Below are 22,428 nucleotides of genomic sequence, written 5' to 3'. Positions count from 1 at the left end.
GTTGTTCCGACCTTTTAAAAATAAGGCGGAAATATTATCTCCAAAAAAAGCTCTATCCCTGTCAAGGAGTACAGTTACACAGCGCTGTGAAGCCATCGCAGATGTGTGGAAGGACATCGGAGCTTCTGAGTGTTTCTCACTGCAGTCGAATCTACTGACGTGAGTGAGTGAAACAGCCCAAATGTGCATTTTCATTCGTTTGATGTTTAGTAATCATCAACATGAACTCAGATAGTTACAAAAGATGTTCATAGTTATGTTGTGTTGTGCAATATTGACTCACGCGGTTATGCAAGGCACACAAACAGAATTACACAAAGAATCCTCAATATACTTTGAAATAAATGTGTTCTTAATTTTTATAGTGAGTAAATCTTTGTGTCTTGGTCATTCTATTTCATTATTTGTCTTTCTTGAAAAAAAAAAAAAAAAAAAAAATACATCTTGGGGTAAAAAAAAAGTCTGGGCACCCCTGCCATAGTAGCTACACCTATACCCAAATGTACAGACAATGCGAACTACTGAACGCTACACAGCGAACAGTCAACGTCCGTGTTACAGTTCAAATTCAATGATAGAAAAACAATAAATGCTGCATTGATTAAATGAGGTTTGTCTGACACTTTTACTTGATAAAAGAAAACTCGTCACTTATTTGCACATAATGTCAGTATGTGGCACTGTTTTTTGATCCTTTATATTTACAGAGCTGAACCACTTACACACTAGAGGGGGCAACCCTGAACAGCGGTGACAATCTGAATCGTACAGCCCAAACCCAACATCAACTTTGTAAAAAGGGTCCACACTTTAATACATACTGAGCTAGTTAAGACTTTTCTTAATGAAACCGTAACACAACACACGCCCCTTCAATTTCGATACAGTAGTCCTTTGTATGGTTCAACCTCTGCATTTCACACCTCATTTCACTTGTATAACTGCCATTTCGATTTGATTTCAAATGGCATTAAACAGATCATCTGGCTATTTTGAGTGTTAGGAAAGATAAGGCCTCTCATTGCTGCGTTATTAACAAATGACAGATAATGCAGCACCTCAATTGTTGCCGAAATCTTTTGACTGGCCAAATTGGAGACACATGTGGATATCTTAAGTCGAGCTGCGAAAATACTTTCCCACGAGAGCACAATGCGGAGCTGTAAAGTCGCATGTGGTGCGTGGGATGTACAGGGATCGGAGCACTGACTGGGTGGAGAGAATTTGTAGCGTACGGAAGGCGGACGTTCATATGTGGAAGTGGATGGAAGAAACAATCCTAAATTTATCAGACAAATGTTATCGTCACTGCAAATCACGTAGTTGCTGGGGGGGAAAATGGCCCAAAAACAAGAAAAAAGAAAAAACCTGGCACTGTTGATGAAAGATGACACATCATACATCTCATTTCCATGTAATGAGTTGCAACAGAAACGTCGTCTGGAAGCTCTCCCTACTTTGAGGGTCATTTTTAACGGAATAGTCCGCTGAACAATGAAAAGCCTTAATCCGATAGCTCATGTCATATGTACTGTACCTTAAAAATGTGACTTTAATCCGATATCATTTAATGGTGTTTTTATCAGCAATTACGAATTTTCACAGGCGCCGCCATTTTGGCGAGTCACATGACTTAAAAAAACAGGAAGTGATGTCTCCTGTGCGGACTATTCCTTTAGGATAGGTCACAACTAGCAAGCCCTACAGGAAAATGGAACTGTTTTACCTGATACTGTAACTGACTCCATTATGCTTCTTGCTACTACCACGAGTAGCCTACCGTGTTTATTGTTACATGTAAGTGGCTAGAAAATGGACATGGTATATTATCTACCGCATGTATTTTATGTTGAAAACTTCGTTTATGCCATCTTGGTCAAGACTCCCCTGAAGAAGAGATCTTGTATCTCGATGGGACTATCCCTGGATAAATAAAGCATATGGAAAAAAAATCTTGTGACAAAATTACATTAAAAGAAATAAATACATTTGCAGTTTAGTGTGGATTATTATTTTGGTTCAGCTGTCCAGACAACATTTATTCCCGTTTTAGTATTGCGCTTTAAAGGCAAGGCGTGGTGCGTGTCTGTGTGTGAGTTTAACAAAAAGAAGGCTGACGTTTTCCCTTGACCTAGAACACAGTTGTGAAAAGCAGGTTTGCAGAGACCACAAACCATCACGAGGACCCGTTTTTCTCTTCTGATGGCATCAGCACACGCGCGCAGGCACATACTCGGCAATGACGCGCACAAACAACACGAGCGTGCCTCACAAACACCCCGTGCAGATTTTATAAAGCACCCAATATCAACAAAACACGACACTGCACACTATAAGGTCCTTCAAGACTACTGCGAGCTTTGATCCCAAATCTATTCCATATGTTTTGATGCGTGACCTCCTCACCTCTGCTCAGACGTCCCACACACATGTTGTCAGGGGATACCACCTCCTGTTTGACAGAGAAGTAGTCACCCTGCAGGGGGTTGAGGGGTGCGTCCCGTAGGATGACAGTGGGGTACTCGCTCTCGTATTTGAGCGTCAGTAATTCCTCTGAGCTGATGGGGTGAAGCGTCTGGTAGGATTCTGTGATGAAGCTGGGCTCCGAGTACTCGGAGGGGGGGACGCACTGGGCATGCTCGACGCCATAGCCTGGAGATGGGAGGGAGCGGAGAGAAAGCAGAGCAGGAAAGAGAAGAGCAAAACAGAGGAGTGAGATCAATCTTTTGAGTAAGCAGAGTCATCATCGCTCATGTGAAGACTATAACAACTGTGGCAGATGACACTGTGTGGGCTCAGTCGAGCCTTCGCTGATAGGCGATTGAGGAAAATCACAAGACTTCTACATGAAAAAAAAGAAAAACATGCAGCAATGCGTATTTTGTTTTGACATTTTTTTTTAATTTGCTATCATTGAAAACGGGTAGGATTCATCACAATGAACTCAGCTGATTCCACATTTGATCTAAAATACAGATGAATACAAAATGTTGGGACTAATTGTGATGTATACTACTTTTTTTTATCTATAGAGTTCTTGCTTTCATGTATGAAAAGCAATTCAATAACAAATAGCCTGTGCTTGAAGCAACATGGCAACATTTTAGGTAAAACTACTATGATGCCCTGCGTCAATGGCAATTAAAAATAGGGAAACGTTCTCTTCTAGGTTTGAATGTCCTGGGCTATTCTGAGCTAGCATCCTATAATATTACAAGATGAATGAAATCGAGTGCCGTGAGTACTTACTGACAAAGTAGTCTGAGGTATAACGGGATTCCTGGAAGTTGGAGGTTAGTCCGTTGTTGGGGTAATGCTTTGTATCCTCTTCATGAAAAATAGATAAAAGAATCAGTTGCTGAGCGTCAGTGACCTCCACATTGATTTTATGTATCACGTACTACATACAGCATTCTGAAAAATTAATGATCTCAGCTAACGTGTGCCTTCCTGTTCGGCTCTTGTTACTATCGCAAATATCGACGAAATGAATACAAGCAAAAATCAGATATCCTGTGCGGGGTTCTCAAGTATTACATTTGAGTGTCATCAACCTTATTATAATCACTGTGTCCGAAAATGGCTGCGTTACCTTTTTGAAGCATTTCTAAATGCTCCCAGAGGATGTCGCCCACAAAGTCAGGTGCCAAGTCCAGGAAGCGCTCCTTGCCCATGGCGCACAGGCTGCCGCCATTCATGCAGAATCTGTCAAAGTCGACATTCTTCAGACTGAACTCGTTCACAGTCCACGTTAGCCACGCCGCGACGTGATTTTCCGTCCACTGTCTGGGGTCTGGAGAGGATCAGATGCAGTGATTGGCGCGGACATTTTTATCCTGCGTGACACTTACATATAAATGTGTACTGTTACTGTAATGTTACTGAATTCCCCAGCATTAAGTTGCTGCACATGGTGTGCCGAATATAACTTTCTGTTAATTACTCAATTTAAATCACACAATAATGCATCAGCAGATCTAAATGAGTACAAACTGAAGAACCTACGACAGTACAATTCCACGGACAAATACAGACAGCCACGCAGTTACCCAACTGCAGGAACACGCTCTGCAGTTGCCTCAATTAGGAAGCTATGTAATTACTTTGCTGTCTATGATCTCAGGATGCTGCAGTCAGCCTGAAATGAAACAGCCAATGTGAGGCCAGGCCATCTTTTTACATATCTTGTCGCGACTAAAGCATCTGACGTCTCGTATGAGCCACATTGTGGTTTTGAGGGCTCGGTTTTTGCTAAAATGGAAACCCCCTCCCTGTTAAAACAACTAATTTGTGTACAGGCAAGCTCTACCTTTGGGGATACCCAGTCGCTGCTGTTCTTTGGTGAAGCCACTGAACGTAGCCTTTAGCGCCTGGGACATCATTTCTTTACTTCCAGGAGTTAGCAGGGGGACATCTCCACACTCTGGATCTGCAAATTCACAAATTACCAGGAGGAGTTATTTTGTAATAGTCGTAAAATTTGCTATGCATTCTTTTGCAGATGGTAACCACATAATCCAGCAAAAGACACAGTTAATGTCAAAAACTGTGCTCAGTCAAGAAAAGTCTTCCATTGCAAACAGAGCCCCGACTGTAACAATATTACATTAAAAAAATGAACCCTAAACTGAATTTGATGAAGCATTGTCCTCGGCAGGACACACAATGCCTAAAATGTCTCCTGAAGCAAATATTTTTCACCTTGTGTACTACGTAGAAATAAATGAGTACCCCTCACCCCGCCCAATTTCTCCAAAAGCTAAACTGTACCGCCCATACCTTCAGATGTGGGTGGGGTGGGGAGGCAGTAATGCCTGGTGCCCATCAGTGACACCATGACCCCGTTTTAGCCCTCCTACAATGTTGCCGCGACACAGTGGACCTACTGTTGCCAGACCAAGCAAGGGGTCAAACCCTGAGAAGGATTAAAGGTCAAGAGATGAGGTGATGATGTCATCTAGGCTGTCGGCGAGGGCAAGCCAAGTTGGGGGTTGTAAGCTGTCTTGAGGGTCTCAGTCAGACACTATGCTCACTGTTCTCTGCTCACAGCCAGTGGGCACCCAGTCGGGAACAGAACTCCCTTTGATGCCTTTAAACAGTGCCTGATAACTCGCGCTCATCTAATTAGATTGACCAGACTAAAAGAAGTGCGGGACACACAGGCCAACAAGGGAGATGATAAAAGGGACAATGGGCAAGACCCAGAGGCCATCACATTTACCAGGACGGGCTGCAAAAAATTAACTGGACAAATACTCGACAAATCAGTAATTAAAAAAAGAAAAAAAAATCTAATTAATCTCCAAAGGGTAGCCATGATTATTTAAAGAACCAAGACTGGTACAATGTGTTCCATTTACTGGTAGTCAGAGATCGAGTCATCTTAGCTGATAAGTTGAGTCAGTGCGGTACAGGAGTTACAGTTTAACTAGATTTTGACTGCTCTGAAGCCGTATCATCAATTCACAGGTTTACATTTGTGCAGTACTGACGTCATGATTGATAAAAGAAATAATGCAAAAAAATTTAGCTGCATTTATTTTGATGAAAAAATGGGTTTTAAATCACTTTTCCTGACTTTCTGATCTGTTATATTGTTTAGATTGTGGGACAGCTCTAGTGTTATGTTATTAGCCTTTACACTGGGACGGTTGTTTGCTAAAACAACTTTCATTGCTGAACAATTCAAGTGCCCACCCATTTTCCTTACCGCTTATGCTCACAGGAGTTGCAGGAGTGCTAGAGCCTAGCTTAGCTATCTTCGGGCAGGAGTCAGGCTTCATCCTGAACCAGTTTCTAGCCAATCACAGGGCATGTACGTTTAAACAAACAATTGTATTCCGCAGATTTCTGGTTGGTGTGAGATGAGGGGGTGGATTGGTCAGCCAGAGAAGGGATGGCAAAAAATTTAATGTTGGGTGTTTCAGTGGTGGTCAAGTCCAAACTGAATTACATGTTAAAGATTATGTGCAATTTATGCAAATTGTTATTTGTAGCTAAAAAAAAGAGCTAATTATTCGTAACTGCTGCTTGCTTTAACTGAGTTCATAGAAAGCCCAGCAGGAAGGCAAACTTGTCATAACAGCACCAAACCCACATGTTCAGACATCTCCACTGGGGTGCTGGTTTCATCCGATAGCGGCGCGACAAAGCACCGTACGCTTCATGCCTGCCAATGACCACTCGCTGACATCTCGACCAAGTCTGGAACTCTCAGCAGTGCTCCAGCCGTCACCGTAAACTTTGACTTGAACGGTGAAATACGATTTACGCCAAAATTCAGGTTATGTCGTTAGTGTAGGAACGGATCTCGGTCGTAGACCGAGGACTCCCTGTGTCTTGAAAAGAAAAGTCACTATAGAGCGCCTAAGTTGACGATCATAATTTTTTAAGTATAATGTATGAATATATGAATCACTTAGCTGTTGCGACTTGTAACTTGCCATTGAAGACTTGAACCCACTTTGACAAAAAAAAATCCTCCAAGGACACAACACTAAGAGATGCTATAACACGAAACATGAGCTATGATGAGCGTAAATTGAAATGAGAGGGATTTATTTTGTGTCTATTTGTAATTGGATAATGAAGAAGATAATCCCTCATTAGTCCTGTAATAAACAATGACATTAGTAAAGGCAATAATGACAACATTAGCAACTGGGGATTTAGCGTCTGTAGTATTTACTCACAGATGGAAGAAAGAGGTAAAAAAAAAAAGTCTTAATGACACACCAAAGAGTATATAATCAATGAATAAATAAATTAAAAAAACACTGGCCAAATATGAATGAAATTTAAAAAACAGAAACAAAAAATAATATGATCATGTATCAAAAACAAAAGTCCACTCTTGAGCTGCAGGACTGTGTTGGGCGTGTCGACTGAAGGCTCTAAGGACAGCCAAAACACCAAGTCAATCAAGTACATTTGCTCATAGGCTGCATGCTCAAGTGTCTCTCTGGCTGAATAACACATACCGATGTGGTTATGGTTAATAAATTGTTAACTTTCCTGTGTCTGTTATATTAGGAGTCCCACACGCACAAAAAAAGAGCTAGTCACAGACATTTTGGACAACCCTACCGCAATTGGGCGAGCTCCTTCATTTGTCGAGCCTTTGTGACTTGCATTATCAAGGCGACGCTAGTGCAGAGAACATACAGCAAACAACTTAATGGTACTAGCGCCATCATCGCTGAGAATGATCCATACGAAACATATCTGCGGCCGAGCTAATGTGCAGTCTGCGTCCATTAGTGAAAGAGGCAGAGCTAGCATCATTCTAGGCTGTATCTAGTCAGTAATGCCCTGATAGGATTTCACTGCCTAAAAGTCCCATTAGAAACACAATGGTCAAGCAAGTTCCCGCATCCACAAGTCATCACTTTCCACTCTATCCACTTAGCTTTAAAAAAAAAAAACATAGGAGTGGCTCTTTCAAGACTCGGGGTGGAAAATACATTGTCGACCATACAGAAAGGTCTCATTTTGTATGTCGGCTATTCTGAGATGGGAATCGGTTATTTGGGCATTGATAAACATCCCTCTCACCAATAGAGAGTATGAGTAATGGGCAGGCTACTGACTGTGCTGCTTTCCCAAAGGGAGTCTCACAAACTAACTGTACACGTTCACAGTTCCAGCCCAATCCCAAAAACCGCCGAAGGTTCTGGTAAGGAGTTAAATGCTGCTGAACTAAAAACATTAACACCTGAACTAACAGCCTAAAAACCAGAGCGTTTTTTTTTTTTTTTTTTTTTTTTTTTCAGTCTTTGGGTCTACAAGAGGCGAGAGCCGGGCCGGGTTGAATAGGATAATCAGGGAATATCCTGGGAAGGTGGGTGCTTCAGGACCGCTAAGTATGGGGGATGAGTCACCAGCCTGTAATCTGATCCCATGAACGGGAGGTCTCAAGGCTCCCTCACTTTTCTGTCTGCAGTGTGACATCACTGTGGGATCAGTGCCATCTCTCAGCCTCTGTTGGAGACTCGCTTCATTCATAAAGCCCAAACTCCAGCCTCCACTCTTGTGATGCAATGACACAAGCACTGCATGAAACCAAACCCAGTACAATGGGACAATATGCTTTTTATCATGCAAGTGCACTATAATTAGCCCTGGAGAGTTTATTCAGTGAATGGTTGTGTGGTGGTGTGAGGAGCAGACGTGGGGGGTGGGGGGGGGAGGGAGATGAGGTAATGATGAAATAAGGCTTTCTACATGCTCGTCTTTCGTCTTGAAAAAAAAAACAGTCAATTTCCTGTTACTAAATGGTCACTTCCTGTGGGTAGTCAGGTGAGTTGTGGGTTCAGGTAAAGGTCAGATACTTTAGATAATCCACTAAGGTGTTTCTGAATATATCCCAAGAATACAGTACTAGCTAAGGCAGGAAAAAAGGAAGAGGTGCCTTGACTTTATGCCAAAACCTTCCAATTGTCACTTTAAGGCACATCTCCCTACCCACACTGCCTACCTGAGGCTTATCTGGGAGAACAGATATCGGGACATTTGGTCTGAGACCAAGGACCAATACACGCCATAGATATGCACGGGGCCTATTCAGCACCACAGTGACGAAGTGCCGGCTGAGGGCAGTCATGGAGTGAGAGGAGGAGGCTGGTGTGGCAGTCTGGTGTTGAGAGGGCTGCTTGTTCAGACAGCTGTTTAGATTTCCGTCTTAGTAACAAGGACCCGGAATAGAAGTATAGAACCAGCTCAAACCAACACGAAGACCAGATTTCTCCTAACGTGGGACAGTGTTGGCAATATCTGATACACAAACCAGGACCGTCCCTCCTGCACAGATCATGATGCTGAAACAGTAGTTTTATTCTTAGACAGCAACCACTGGCTTTTGGCTGCCCTGTTGGAGCACAAGCCTGTGGTGGTGTACAGAGGCTGTGTGGCATGAGGCCATTCCTGCTGACATCTGTCTTTGGCAATGAAATTGGAGTTGTCCCGAATCTTCACCACCGCAGACACGCCGGCAACCGAAGTACACAATAAGTGAGACTAATACAGCACGGCTGCCATACTGTCCTTCTATTTCCTATATGCTCTCCCTTCAGACTCTCAAATCACATTAGATTATGATGTGGTAGTGCTACCGTTGGTGCTTAACTCTATGCCCTTAACGCTACAAGATTCTGAACATATTTTCACCAATAGTTGAAAGGTACTTTTTTTCTTTGCGGTAAGTGGGGAAACGAAATACTTTCAGCATGATTTGGTTGCCAATTTGCTTGTGTAACTGCTTATGCGGAGTGTTGTGAGTCTTCAATGTGTGAAAAGGCCTGTGGTTTAGGTGTGCCTCAAGTTTCAGGAATACACTTTTCACACTGCGTCACCCTTCTTATTTTTTATACTTTGGGTAAAACAAATATAGCCTGAGAGTGCAGACCACAGACATTTGTCACATATGAAATTATTTTGTGAAAACTCGCAAGATTTTAACCACCAAAAGTGCATACAGTAGTTTTATAGAAATGAGATGCTAATATTTTCCAAAAATCATTATTTGCATCAGTTACAGCTTGTGAGAGATAGCTCAAAAGCAAAGCAAATTTATTTGTATAGCGCATTTTATACACGAGGTAACTCAATGTGCTTTACATGATTAAAGGCATTTGAAAACAAAGAGATAAAACATTTTAAACTGGATAAAAACAATAAAAATGACAAGCAAAAAATTTAAACAAAGACAGTTAAAACCGCATACAGTCCAAAAAGTGGATGTAATCTAAAAAGCACGAGGAAAAAGAAGAGTTTTCAACCTGGATTTCAAAAACATTCTCACTTGGGGCTGACCTCACCTCTGTTGGCAACTTCTTTCATTTGTGTGCAGCATAATCGCTAAATGCTGCTTCACCATGTTTGCTTTGGACTCTGCGCTCCACTATTTGACCCGAGCCAGTCGATCTCAGAGCTCGACTGGGTTTGTACCCCGTAAGCATTTCTTTCATGTATTCAGGACCTAAATCATTTAGTGATTTATAGACCAGTAGCAGAACTTTAAAATCTATTCTAAAGATGACTGGAACCCAGTGCAAGGACTTTAGGATTGGAGTTATATGCTTTGACGACTTTGTTTTGGTAAGAATGCGAGCTGCAGCATTCTGAATGAGCTGCAGCTGTTTAATACTCTTTTTGTGGAGTCCAGTCAGAAGACCATTACAGTAGTCAAGTCTATTTGAGATAAAAGCATGGATGAGCTTTTCCGGGTCTGCTTGACACATACAAGACTTCACTCTAGATATGTTCTTCAGATGGTAGAAGGCAGTTTTTGTGATTGATTTGATATGATTGTTGAAAGTCAGGTCAAAATCAATCAGAAGACCAAGGTTTCGGACTTGGTCTTTGGATTTTAAAGATAGAGAGTATAAGTGTTCAGTTTTCTCTTTTCAATGCTAATAATGATTTTCTAAAGTGGAACTTTAAAGAGAGAGCAGAAAACCTTTTACACTTTATTACATGCAATATTTTTGTAGCTATTTTGAAATTGTACTGTTGTTATTTAAGGTCACAATGGCAGGTCAAAATGTAATGGTGATATTCACAGAGGAAATCAAATATAAAATATGTACATTAAAAACTAATATAGTGGGGACATCATTAGGCAAAATAAAACACATCCGTGTGTTAAAAACTTCAATTGGACAGTTACATTGATTAACAAACACAAAAATAAAATAAAAATAAAATTGGTGTGTTACCAAATTGTCCCACAGTACAGAGGGCAGTCTCGGGATAGTGCAAATGTCGGCCTTGTAAATTCAGTACTAAAAATTCTCCTGAGGCATATTCCCACACTAAGCAGGAAAAAATGAATGTGACATTCAAGTGTTCCAGTGCAGAATGCAGGTGGTTCGAGTCCAGGCTCCGTCAGTATTGTAAACAAACAGGGGATGCGCTGTGGGAACTGTTTGGGCATTAAACCAAACAGACGACATATCTGACAAACAGTTTACTCTGCATGTTGAGGGTTTTTTCTTCTTTTTTTCATAAAAAATGGCCCATTTTCCCCCCATCTAAAATGAAACATTCCAGGTACCTTATGTAATGGTGTATTTTTTTAGTATTGGTTGAGGAAGAAAATTAAACATGCGGCACATGAGAGGAAACTTCAATTTTGGGTTTCTTTACCTATCCATTTTGCCACTGTAAAAAAATAATACTGTTTGAAATAGAGGATATGCGTCAGTTATTCAACGAGTTGAAGAATTTGGCTGATTAATTGCATCAAAGTCATTGAAGTTGCAATCAAAAGAGGGGCTATTCGATTCATATGCAGTCCTAAGTCATCCATCACAACAGCTATGAATAGCTACCCTACAGACCCCTCCCTGGTGCGGCCACAACTCTATCTTCACTGTCGAGATCACATCTTTATTCTGATCTATACAACAGTCTATTTTCAAGAAAGAAGTTTAAAACATTAAAAAAAGATTACCGTAATTTCTCGAGTATAATGCGTCCTCAAGTATAATGCGCACCCCCAAAGTTGACCTAAAACCTGGAAAACCCTTCTACCAATGTACAAAGCGCATCAGCAATTTGTCGCTACCCATATGATCATAATATTAGGAATGCACTGTATTTATATTTTGTTAAGTAAAAGATCCATGGCAGCTAACTTTGGTGCATCACTGTGGAACTCATCATTGACGACTTGAAACTTCTTTTTAATCCCAAGAGTTTGGATTGTGCAGCGCAACCTCTCCCCCTCCGTTCAGCTCCAATTTGTAGCATCTCTCACTATGGCGTCAGGTGGCTATCAAAACAACATGAGCTCAAACTATGCAGAAACGAGCGTAAAAAAAAGCGCGCATTTCAATTGTGAGCGCTCCCGACTTTTTTAATGTCCCCATGACACTCTTATTACGTAGTTAGACCTCACGTTGTTTTGATACCCACCTGAAGCCATTGAGGCGAACTGCGGCGCAACTTCCAGGTTGGTGGCATCATCAGCACGAGTGATGACACATTTCATTTAAAAGCAGGTCCACAACTAACCGTTGTAGTCGACATTTTTTGCCCTACTTTAAGTTAAAACAAACTCATGGGCAGTCGTTTCTGAACTTTGGTCCAGTAGCAACAAGTATGCTACACTAACAATCGTAAACTGCAAGCTCGCTGAGGAGGTCATAGAGGTCCGGTTGGGGGCGCATATTACTGTAGTATATATAAAATGTGTAACATAGTATCATATCGAAATGTATAGGTATACTTTTTTTTAATCCCATAATGTACCTGTGTCTATGTACAATGTGATTGTAGTTTTTATTTTTAATCCTTACCTAAATATAATGCGCTCTATTAACTTTTTGAAAATATTTTGGGGAAAATTTGTGCATTATTTGAGAAATTACGGTATGTCATCCCTAAAATAATTAGCTGTTTCAATATAATACTCAAACTCCAATACCCTGTATTAAATGTGTAACGTTCAACTGTTTTTTTGCGTGTCTGGCCGAGGGCCTTCTCATAGTGGTGGGAAAGTATGCATGTGCAAGAGGCAAGCTATGGGCTACAGATGGATACTTGATAAATGCCTCTCCCATAGTACACTGTTTTCATCCTGCATGCTTAACATTCCACCTGTTTTACAAGCACTAATGTACATCACCCATCTTTCTTACATCCCTCTAATGTGGCCAAAAGTGACCGAAGTAGCAAAAATGGCTTCAGCGCCATATGATTTACGACTTTTCTATTTTAGGCTCGGTGTACACTCTGTGGCTATTAGGAGCATTAAAACATTTGGCAAAATCCCTCAGTTTGCCTTGCTTTAAGATTAATTTGGGTCTTCTTGAACCCGACCAGCTGAGCTCATAAAAGTTTAAAAACAAGTCCGGCAGACCAGTGGAAATTTACAACTGTGTTTTGCAATTGGAGACGGGTTTGAGTTGAACTTATCATTGAAGATAAAATCTGCTTCGTCTTGTCTCTTTATGATTCATCCCATCAAAGTGTGTTTGTTGGAAGGGGGGGGGGGGTGTTAATACTAGCATAACACGACCAGTATGACTGGTCATGATGGAAACAAATGACCATCTTCTGTTAGATTGTTGCCTGTTGACTCATAATATGACCACCTGACCATAGTATGCATTAAAAAAAACAACTACTGGTAATGAGCCAGAGGCTTTTCTCCTCGAGCACAATTGACTGTTGCCCATTATGTGGACAAACGGCTCATAAACAGAATTTGCTCAAGAGGTCAATACATCTTACATTTACAACAATCTATTGAATTGAAGTTTGTTTATATGCAGCAGTTTAGGTTTTAGGAATGAACATATGACAAATTTGTCCAAACAATCCCTGTTCATACGGACCTAAAAAAAAAAAGTTTATAATGCATGCCAGGCCTATAGTTAGTAATTAAAAGAAATTAAACACACCTCAAAAGAAAAAAAAAAAAAAAAAAAAGTCTTTTGAATAGCCTTTGCTGAATTGAAAGAAGACTTTGGTTAGTAATGTGACTGAACTTGAGAAAATAACACCGTGTACACATTCTTTATGATCGTTATAACACAAAAATACTTGATAATGTGTTCTGCCATTTACGAATGCATGTCCTCTGTCAAAATAGCAACGCTATATTTAAAAAGGAATATAAAACACTCCATTCATTGGCCTCCAGGGCTACGTGAAAAGTATTTTCCTCCTCCTTATTACTGTACTCATGGCAGCTTTTTCACGCTGCCTTATTTGCATAACTTCTGTTGTTTACTACTAACCACTTACATGGGTGAGGACTAAGCACCATGTGCACGATTGTCATTGTAAGAGCCCATTTGCTCACCTTCTGCCAAAAAGATTACTTACTGTGGGCAAGCGCCGTCCAGAAAGCTCTTACAAAATACAAAACGAGAACAAAATCCGGAATTTACAGAGCTAACAGAATGAGCACCGTGGGCCCGAGCGGTGAAACAAACCAGCTGTCTTCCTAGACAGTGGACAAACATTCTGAGACTTTATTATAGAATAAACCATGCCTCATCGTGGAGCCATGAAGCAGAAACAACAAAATCATAAAAGACCCATGTTGAGTTAAGCACAAGACTTATTCTATAAAAAGATATCTCACCTGTGTTGGCCAAAAACCTGCCAGCCACATTGAAATTGCTCAGAAGTGTCGTGAATCAGGGATTACAAAATATGAATTCCTGGTATAAAGACACAAAGGGCTGACTACAAAGCTGTGAAACCAATGTGTGTAAACCATTTGAAAAAGTAACAAAAACTAGTTGAAGTTAGTCTTCCAAGGCACGTAGAGGTGTGAAAGTCTTTGCTCCTTCCTGGTTTCTTTGTCACAATAAACATTTCCTCATCAAATTTTCATACTCGTCAAAAACTAGTGGGGAAAAAAATGCAGTTTTTAAAAGTGGTTGGGGAAACATGCAATGAGTCTCTTAAAGAGCTGTGGAGGAAATTCGACCCAATCATCTTTGCAGAATTGTTGTAATTCAGCAACATTTGAGGGTTTTAGAGCATAAATTGTCTTTTTTCCAACACAAGCTCTCAATAGGATTCAGGTCATGACTTTGACTAGGCCACTCCAAAGTCTTCATTTTGTTTTTCTTCAGCCATTCAGAGGTGGACATGCTGGTATGTTTTCACTCATTTCCCTGCTACAGAATTAAAGTTTGTTTTACCTCGAGGTCAAGAAATGATGGCTGGATACGCTCTCATTTTTGGGTAGACAGCAGAATTAATGGTTCCATTTATTACAGCGAGTCTACCAAACAGCCCCACTAACACCACCATATTTTACACTAAGTACAATTTTCTTTTTCTGATATTCTTTTGCGCCTGGCACGTTTGTCTCACCAGATTTTCCCAAAATAGCTCCCAAAAAGCCTTGGGGATCCTCAAGATGTCTTCTGGTAAAAATTGAGATGAACCTTAATGTTCGCTTTGCTCAGCAGTGGTTTTCGTCTTGGAACTCTACCATGCGGCCCATTTTTGACCCGTCCCATTCTTATGGAGGATTCATGGGAAGGGAAGTGAGCCCTGTACTACTTTGGATGTTATTGTGGGGTCTTTTTTGAGCTCTTAGATAAGTCTTTGGTACGCTTTTGGGGCAATTTTGATCGGCCGGCCACTCCTGGGACGTTTCACCAAGTGTTCAGTGTTTATGCAATTTGTGGATAATGGTGCTCACTTTGAGTGGCTGGAATTCCAAAGCTTTAGAAATGGTTCTGGAACATTTTTTCCACATTGATAGATCTCAATCTTTCTTTTACATTTGCTCCTCAATTTCTTGAGATCTCGGCATGATTTATACCTTTTGAGGATTTCTTTTTCTTGTTTGTTTAGTCACTTTCAGGTCCATATTTAAGTCATTTCTTGACCGAGAGCGGGTGTGATAGACTCAGGCCTGGGTGTGGCTAGAGAAGTTGGACTCTCAGGTATGAGAAACCACAGTTATGTCATGACATTGGGGGCAATCGTTTTTTTCCCCACACACGGCTATGTACAAACCATTTAAAAACTGCATTTTGTGATTAGTAGTTTTGTCTATGAGTGATAGTTATTATTTACTTTAGGATTGCACACATTTAAAAGTGACAAACATGCAAAGGAAGGGGGACAAACAGTTTTTCACACCACTATTTTCTCTCCAGTGTTCTCTAGTGTTTCAGTTGTGCTATGTGTGAGTAGAGACCAGGGCGACAGTTCTCATCTTAACTTTTAGCATATTGATAAGTGGACAGAATTGTTGTAGCTGGCCACACCTTGCAAGATCTTTGGCTCTTTCAACCCCCGCAGCCCCTTCCCCTGGCTCACACCATATGCTTGCTATTTAGCAGACTGTTGGCGTAACACTCCTCGCTTTATGACTAAGTTTTACAAGCAATGATTAAGGCTTGTAGTCATGAGAGAAACTAAGATCAGGCAGACTCGGTGTAATGATTACATGTTTATACGGGCAAGATGGCAGACGAGTGAGGACGCAATGAAGGAAATGCCAAATTGATGCCACAAAACGGCATCATTGAACTGTAAATAAAGGTGGGGCATTGTACAAACTTGCAGTATTTTCCATTCAAATTTGTTTGAATGGATATTTTCAAACAGTGCTTAGTCTTCATCACAATGCAAGATACAGTCGTGCCTTATTTATTATTACATATATAATTGATAATCTTAATATTCTTGCCAGTTACCAATAATGAAACCTCAAAGTCTTAAAAACTTCCCCTCATTTCTTGAGAAGTTGTTGTAATTGAGCAAAACAGCTGAATCTTGAAAAAGATTACGAAAGGCTGCGACATTATGGCTACATGTTCTCAGTGCAGAGAATGATGTCCAATTTGGATTTTTTGCTTAACGCATTCCTCTTTATGTCATTAGTCAAAAACGAAAAAAATGCAACTTCTACTGTGGAAGGAATGCGGCTGTGATGTCACACATATGAAAAAAATGACCTCAAATTGTGAATGGGCACAAACATGAGGCATTGTGTTCATGGAAATAAATATGGAACCCAGTATAGGTCTCAGCGTGACGCAGTTGCGGCGATTTCAAGTTATTTTGTGCAACGGAGCCAACATTTTTTTAGATTATCAGTTCTAGAGCATCTTATCTTCACCACTGACTGTTTTCCGCGCCTTCGCCATTGCTTTTGTGGCACTTCTCATTTGTCAAACATTGGTGAGGTTTGTTGCCTTTTAATGACGTGTAGGTCGGACGAGCGTGACTCATGTGTCCACACTGCATTCACATCAGACGCACAGATTTCTATCTACAGACGAAAGTCGCCTGGGTTGGGTACGGAGAAAAAAAAAAAAAAAAAAACCTTCTGTTCCCGTGGACATGAAAAAAAATCTTGACAAGAAAATTGGAGCTGACCTGCAGTGTGAACACGGCCTCAATTAGGTGGGTGTGTTGTTTTTTTCTGCTTTCAGAGTTTAACACATTATTATTTGCACACATACCTAGAGATAGCGATTAAGACAAAGAGTTTATTGTGCTTTACATAATTACACCCTTCCCACTCAACCGACTGAGTTTACTGTCTTATCGACAAATTGATTGATTGTGGGTGACACATGACGTATAGGGGACATTGTGACCGATACTAAAAGGCTTTCATTCAGTGAACCATTTAGTTCAAACTATGACAAACTGTAACATATGCGATAATAAAGGGAAAAAAAACTCAAGACTCGCTACCTTTAAACGCCTCAATTCATTGACAGACCACATCAAGTGGAACCCAGATCGACCAAAACGTTTGCACAGCTGTCGGGCGGCCGTGTGCCCTCCGACGTTGGCATATTTTACCCGGCGCGCGCTACAAAAAGTGCTGACACGGTGACAACAAAGCAAAACGGAATCTTATGCAACACTGGTCTGGCAAAAACTCCTGGCAGTACCAAAGTGAGAAGCGCCTCCTGGTTTTATGCTCCTACGTCACAGCAGGAGGAGTTTATGAAGGCCGAGTTCTTGAGACGAATGATTGGGCGCACCCCTTATAAAACATTGCGTTTTGATCAGATAAGTTGGCTGTCTGGACTCATCGGTCCTCTACGCCGCCATGCATGTCGCATGCTCATTCGTAACATTCCTTCCTGCAGCTAAACCCTGATGTTACTGCCGACCCCAAGGAGTGAGAAATTTCAACTCACTTACTTAGTAATCCGATTTGACATCTTTCTTCAGTAGTATTAGATTGGAAAATAACGGCAAATGAAGAAATCCAAGGCCTTCCATTTAAAAACATACCCTCATTATCTTGACATAAATATTTGTGTTTGGTGGCAGAGCTGTAGAGCATTGGCCTCACAGTTCTGAGGACCGGGGTTCGAATCCTAAGCCCGCCTCTGTGGAGTTTGCATGTTGTCCCCGTGCTTATGTGGGTTTTCTTCCCACATTCCAAAAAACACGGATTGATTGGAGACTAAATTGCGCCCAAGTGCAACTGTTGTGTCTCCATGTGCCCTGCGATTGGCTGGCAACCAGTTCAGGGTGTACCCCGTGTCCATAGACAACTTTAGAAGTTAAATATCCATGTTAACTGAGTGGGCTGGAAGGATGTATTTACATACATTAAACTAATATGGAACAGAAATGAGGTAAGCATGTTGGCAGTTCCCAGGGATGGAGGAAGCGCTGCTACATATTGTAGCCGGATGGACGGCAACATGCTACACTATTAGCGCTGTGGAGCTTTGCCTCAAAGCGCTGACAATAATGAGGAATAAAGGGAACCGAGAGTCTTGGGATTCAAAAAATGTCTTCCTCACAAACGCCATGGATGGCACAGATGCTTTGAGACCAAGAAGGGATCACTGTTCGTGATGCAATGCGGGACTGGACCAAGTCATGAATGAGGAGTTCCACAGCGATGCGCCAAAAGTAGCTAGCATGAATCTTTTTCAGATTGGATGTGTAATATAGTGGATAAACTGCACTATGCACAAATATTTAATGCAAAAAAAAAAATTCTTAAAACTGTAATACGAGTTATCAACAGTATTAATAAAATATTATGTCATCATTGACCATCTATTTTAGTTTAGTTGAGGGATTCTGTTCTGTCAACTACAGGGACCAGGACAAGCAAGTCCTGTGGCCTCTCCCGAGATATATATTACTGCTACATCAGCACATCCACAAAGATTATTATTAATGATTGTTGTACAGAAACTTTGGGAAAAACAATAAAAGTACAAAAAATAAATGTACAAACCATGCAAAATGGGAACACATAATTCCAAGTATTTTGAGTATATGGATAGCAGCAAATTGGTGGTGCTCATTGTACATTGCTAGAAGGGTTTTTTTGATTTTTTTAGGGCAACTTTGAGGGTGCGCATTATACTTGAGGACGCACTATACATGAGAAATTACAGTAAATTCTTTCTGTAGCAAATGTGAACAAATTGGCAGTGCACCGGAGCACATCGTATTTGACTTCAGAAGTTCTATTATTATATTATTTTATATTATTATTATTGTTATATTCCACTCTTGTAACTTTGCTTTACAAGGAATTGATGACATGGCCACTCAACGGAGGAGTAAAAACTCAGCGGAATGTTGGCCTTCGTTGGACGCACCTTTGACCCTGACCACTTTTTGAGTTACTTCCCCGAGAGAGAGCAGAGAAACTTGGGGTAAACTCAAACGTCACACTTGTCACATTAAGGAATAAAAATATATTCCTGGATGGTGCTCTATAAACTACTTTAGCCCATTAGAGATATGGATGTGCAGCTTGTGGTTGCAGGTGTTCCGGGAAACCAGTTGGCCACAGAACAAGTCCCCTTTAAGCAATCCAAAAAGTGCATGTGTTAATACCTCCACCAATGTTTTTCTGTTTTAGACCTAATTGAGCTTTGGAGTTTTGTCCAGGCGACAGGCCGGCCAATGTATTATCAGGCTACTTCCTTCTCCTACTTTAGCTTCTAAAATTTGGGCCTCTGGGTCGATGCCATCATGAAACTCAATTATTTTTCTACAAGGGGATGCAGCAATTTCAAGTACAGAGTACCCCAAAGCCTTGTAAGGACTATAACCAACTTTTAGCACAAATTATTTTTTCCCAAGTTAGATTGAGTTGGAGTTTGTGATCGTCACTGCAATAAAAAACATGCGAGATATGACTGTTTCTGTTCTCTACACCGGTCTTGATAGTGAGATGATGGTTAACGCGGTAAGCCAGGCGCGACTTTCCATGATGCACACAAAGAAACGCTGCTTTGAAGAAACAGCACCTGAGCTGCAAAAGCGCAGTGAGTTAAAAAGCTGCAGCCGAGCGCAAATAATCCAAACGCCTAAAAATAAACAAAGCCCAAAACGAGTGAAACCCACGAAGCTTAAAACACAGCTGACAACAGTTGTGGCGTTCCCCTGGATGAGCCCCGGATTGCCCCCGGAGCGAGCCAAGAGTTCCAGTCAAGTAGGGTCAGCAGCGAGGCAAACCTCAACGCTGCAGATTCATCACCTCAGCCTGACTCAAGTAGCAGTGAAGAGAAGGGGGCTTCAAAATAGCGAGGGAGGATGGGGGGGGGGCCTCGGGACCGGGGAGTTTGGTGATGGAGGGGATGGTCGAGCCTCCCTTTGCTGACAGCGGCCTTGGCGAGGGTCAAGGATGGAGAGTTTAGATGGAAGATAAACACGGACGAGAGATCGGGATCAAAGCGAGCTCGGAAGACAAAAAACTACAACACATGAATGTGGAAAAGAAGTTACTGACTAAAGAAACAACATTCAATTCATGATTGACTTGTGTACAAATGAACGAGCTAACTTTTTTTTTTCACTATTTCATCCCGGCTTCAGCTCTGTATGAGATCCCAACATGATTCATTCAGTCATAAAGCACAAGCACGCATTTTTATGAGTGCATCACGATCAAAGCCTCTGGCGTGATTGCATCCAACCAACACCCCCCACCCCACCCCACCCCTCCCGCGTTGTCCCACATTGAGCAACCGTGACACTGAAATATGAACGTCATGTTCCTGCTACTTAGCGGCGCGCTCAACGATTACCGACCCCCCGCGGAACACACGCACACACACACACACACACACACACACACATCCCCCCCGTCCCCCAAACTTGGAACAGCTACTCACCGTCCATTTTTTCAGCCTTTATGATTGTCAACGTCGGCTTCATATCGACAGCTGCCGTCATGATCATCAGAGCAGTGCGCCGCGTTAGATTGAGCCGCTCCGAACGCTGAATCTCGGGGAAGGGGGAAGCTGGAGCCTCTTTCCGAAAGTCGCCGCAAAACTCAAGCGGGATTCTGGCTTCTGTCACTTCCCGACTTGTCTTTCTCTGCCTCTCCCGGCACACTCACAAGTCTGCCCGCACTCCTCTTTTTTTTTTTTTTTTTTTTTTGCTCGTTCTTTCTCACACACTCACTCCTTCCGCTCTGTCGTCCCTGGCGAGGGGCGTTGCATTGATACGGCGACGACGGCTCGGGGGGGCGGTGCTTGGCGGGGTGGGGGCGGGACGACAGAGAGAGGAGGGCGGAGCGACGCGCCGGTTGATTCACAATTCAATTACGAGCGCACCACACACACACACACAAAAGAGCACTGTATGTCAGTACACGTGGATGATTCCCCTTCCATGAACTATTTTCCCTTTTTTTTTCTATTTTGGTACATCAAATTTGGATTTTAAACGAAACGAATATTATAATATAAGAATGGCAGTCAGCAGTTTTATTTTTATTCATCTATTCATAAATCTTCCTGGTTAGTAGTTCGTACTCCATGTTCTGTGATGGTGTGACACATCATCGAGTCATGTCACAAAGTTCTTTGTTCACAATTATATGGCACCGTGCTAAGTGAAATGGTATGTATCAATACTACTCGGAGTATCGATACGCTGTTTCGGTATCGGTGAGTACTCTAGTACTCATACTGGTAGTGGTCCGGGGGGGATGGTATCGAACATCCCTACTTAATAGGGATAGATACACCTTTTATTCATTGTAATTAGTCAAACATTCATTATTTATTGACCAAATTTGTTGGGAGAAAATCTGAATCGATATGACATTTATGTCAGATATGTGGCAAGCATTTCTCACCAACTTTTTTACTGGTTGTTTACCATAGTATGTACTGTAATGCACATCTACCGGAAGTGCATAGTAAGCAAAAAATGTCACATCACATTTTATATACACAAAGAGGGCTGAAAAAAATACTATAAATACTATCCATCCATCCATTAGAACATTTCTAAAGAACTATAGAACTTTAGGACCCAAGTCCTTGAGAATTTCTAAAGAAACCTTTTTGTTCTGTAGAAATTCTCGAGAAAATCGCAGCAAAAGTTGTACAGAACAAGTTGTTCTGTACAAATTATATAGAATTCTATAGATTTCTATAGAATTTCTATCGAAATTTTTTAGCAGTTGGTTCTTCATCGTGTAAAGACGAGTATGTACTGCAATGCACATCGACTGTAAGCGTATAGTAAGCAAAAAGTGCCATCACATTTTGTACACACAATGAGGGAGGTTGGTTTAAAAAAACATTATAAATACTATACTATAGTAAATATAAATCTTACTATAAGACAAGTAGCATTGGTCAGATGAAGTTAAGTTTGTATCCTATACTCATCAATACAAAAAATACCCTAACTCATTGCTATAAACATACAACATCCATCCGTTATCCAAGCTGCTTATCCTCACAAGGATCATGGGAGTGCTCAAGCCAATCCCAGGTATCGTCGGGTAGATTTTGAGTTTAAAAAGGGTACCCAAACAGTATACGGTAGCGTATTTCAATTCACATTTCTTTCGTACGGACAATAATTACATTTCCAGACAATGACATCATCACTTCTTTTATAAGACATTTTGCATGACTAAGTCCGCCGCTATGCTGTACGATTACCATCAAATGATTGGAAATGATGAAATACGGGATCTTA

The 22,428-nt window shown here is 41.3% G+C and overlaps 1 protein-coding gene across 2 annotated transcripts in view; it reads right to left on the bottom strand.

Annotated features, from left to right (window-relative positions):
- Positions 1–22,428, bottom strand: part of ets1 (v-ets avian erythroblastosis virus E26 oncogene homolog 1) — a 52,876-nt gene that overhangs the window by 8,921 nt on the left and 21,527 nt on the right. Inside the window, exons 1-5 of one of the 2 annotated variants that reach the window (XM_061827020.1) lie at positions 20,601–20,891; positions 4,310–4,429; positions 3,593–3,793; positions 3,250–3,327; positions 2,407–2,652 (exon numbers count right to left, since the gene is read on the bottom strand). In XM_061827020.1, coding sequence (XP_061683004.1) covers positions 2,407–2,652; positions 3,250–3,327; positions 3,593–3,793; positions 4,310–4,429; positions 20,601–20,667 — 712 coding nt within the window. In that variant the 5' untranslated portion in view covers positions 20,668–20,891. Of the gene's footprint in view, positions 1–2,406; positions 2,653–3,249; positions 3,328–3,592; positions 3,794–4,309; positions 4,430–20,600; positions 20,892–22,428 lie in introns of those variants that run through there. The other variant, XM_061827019.1, reaches the window with a different exon arrangement.

Source organism: Syngnathoides biaculeatus, chromosome 8, assembly GCF_019802595.1.
Source record: "Syngnathoides biaculeatus isolate LvHL_M chromosome 8, ASM1980259v1, whole genome shotgun sequence".
NCBI lineage: Eukaryota > Metazoa > Chordata > Actinopteri > Syngnathiformes > Syngnathidae > Syngnathoides > Syngnathoides biaculeatus.
The sequence above is the reverse complement of the archived record's forward strand: the minus strand, read 5'-3'. Positions and strand labels throughout refer to the sequence as shown.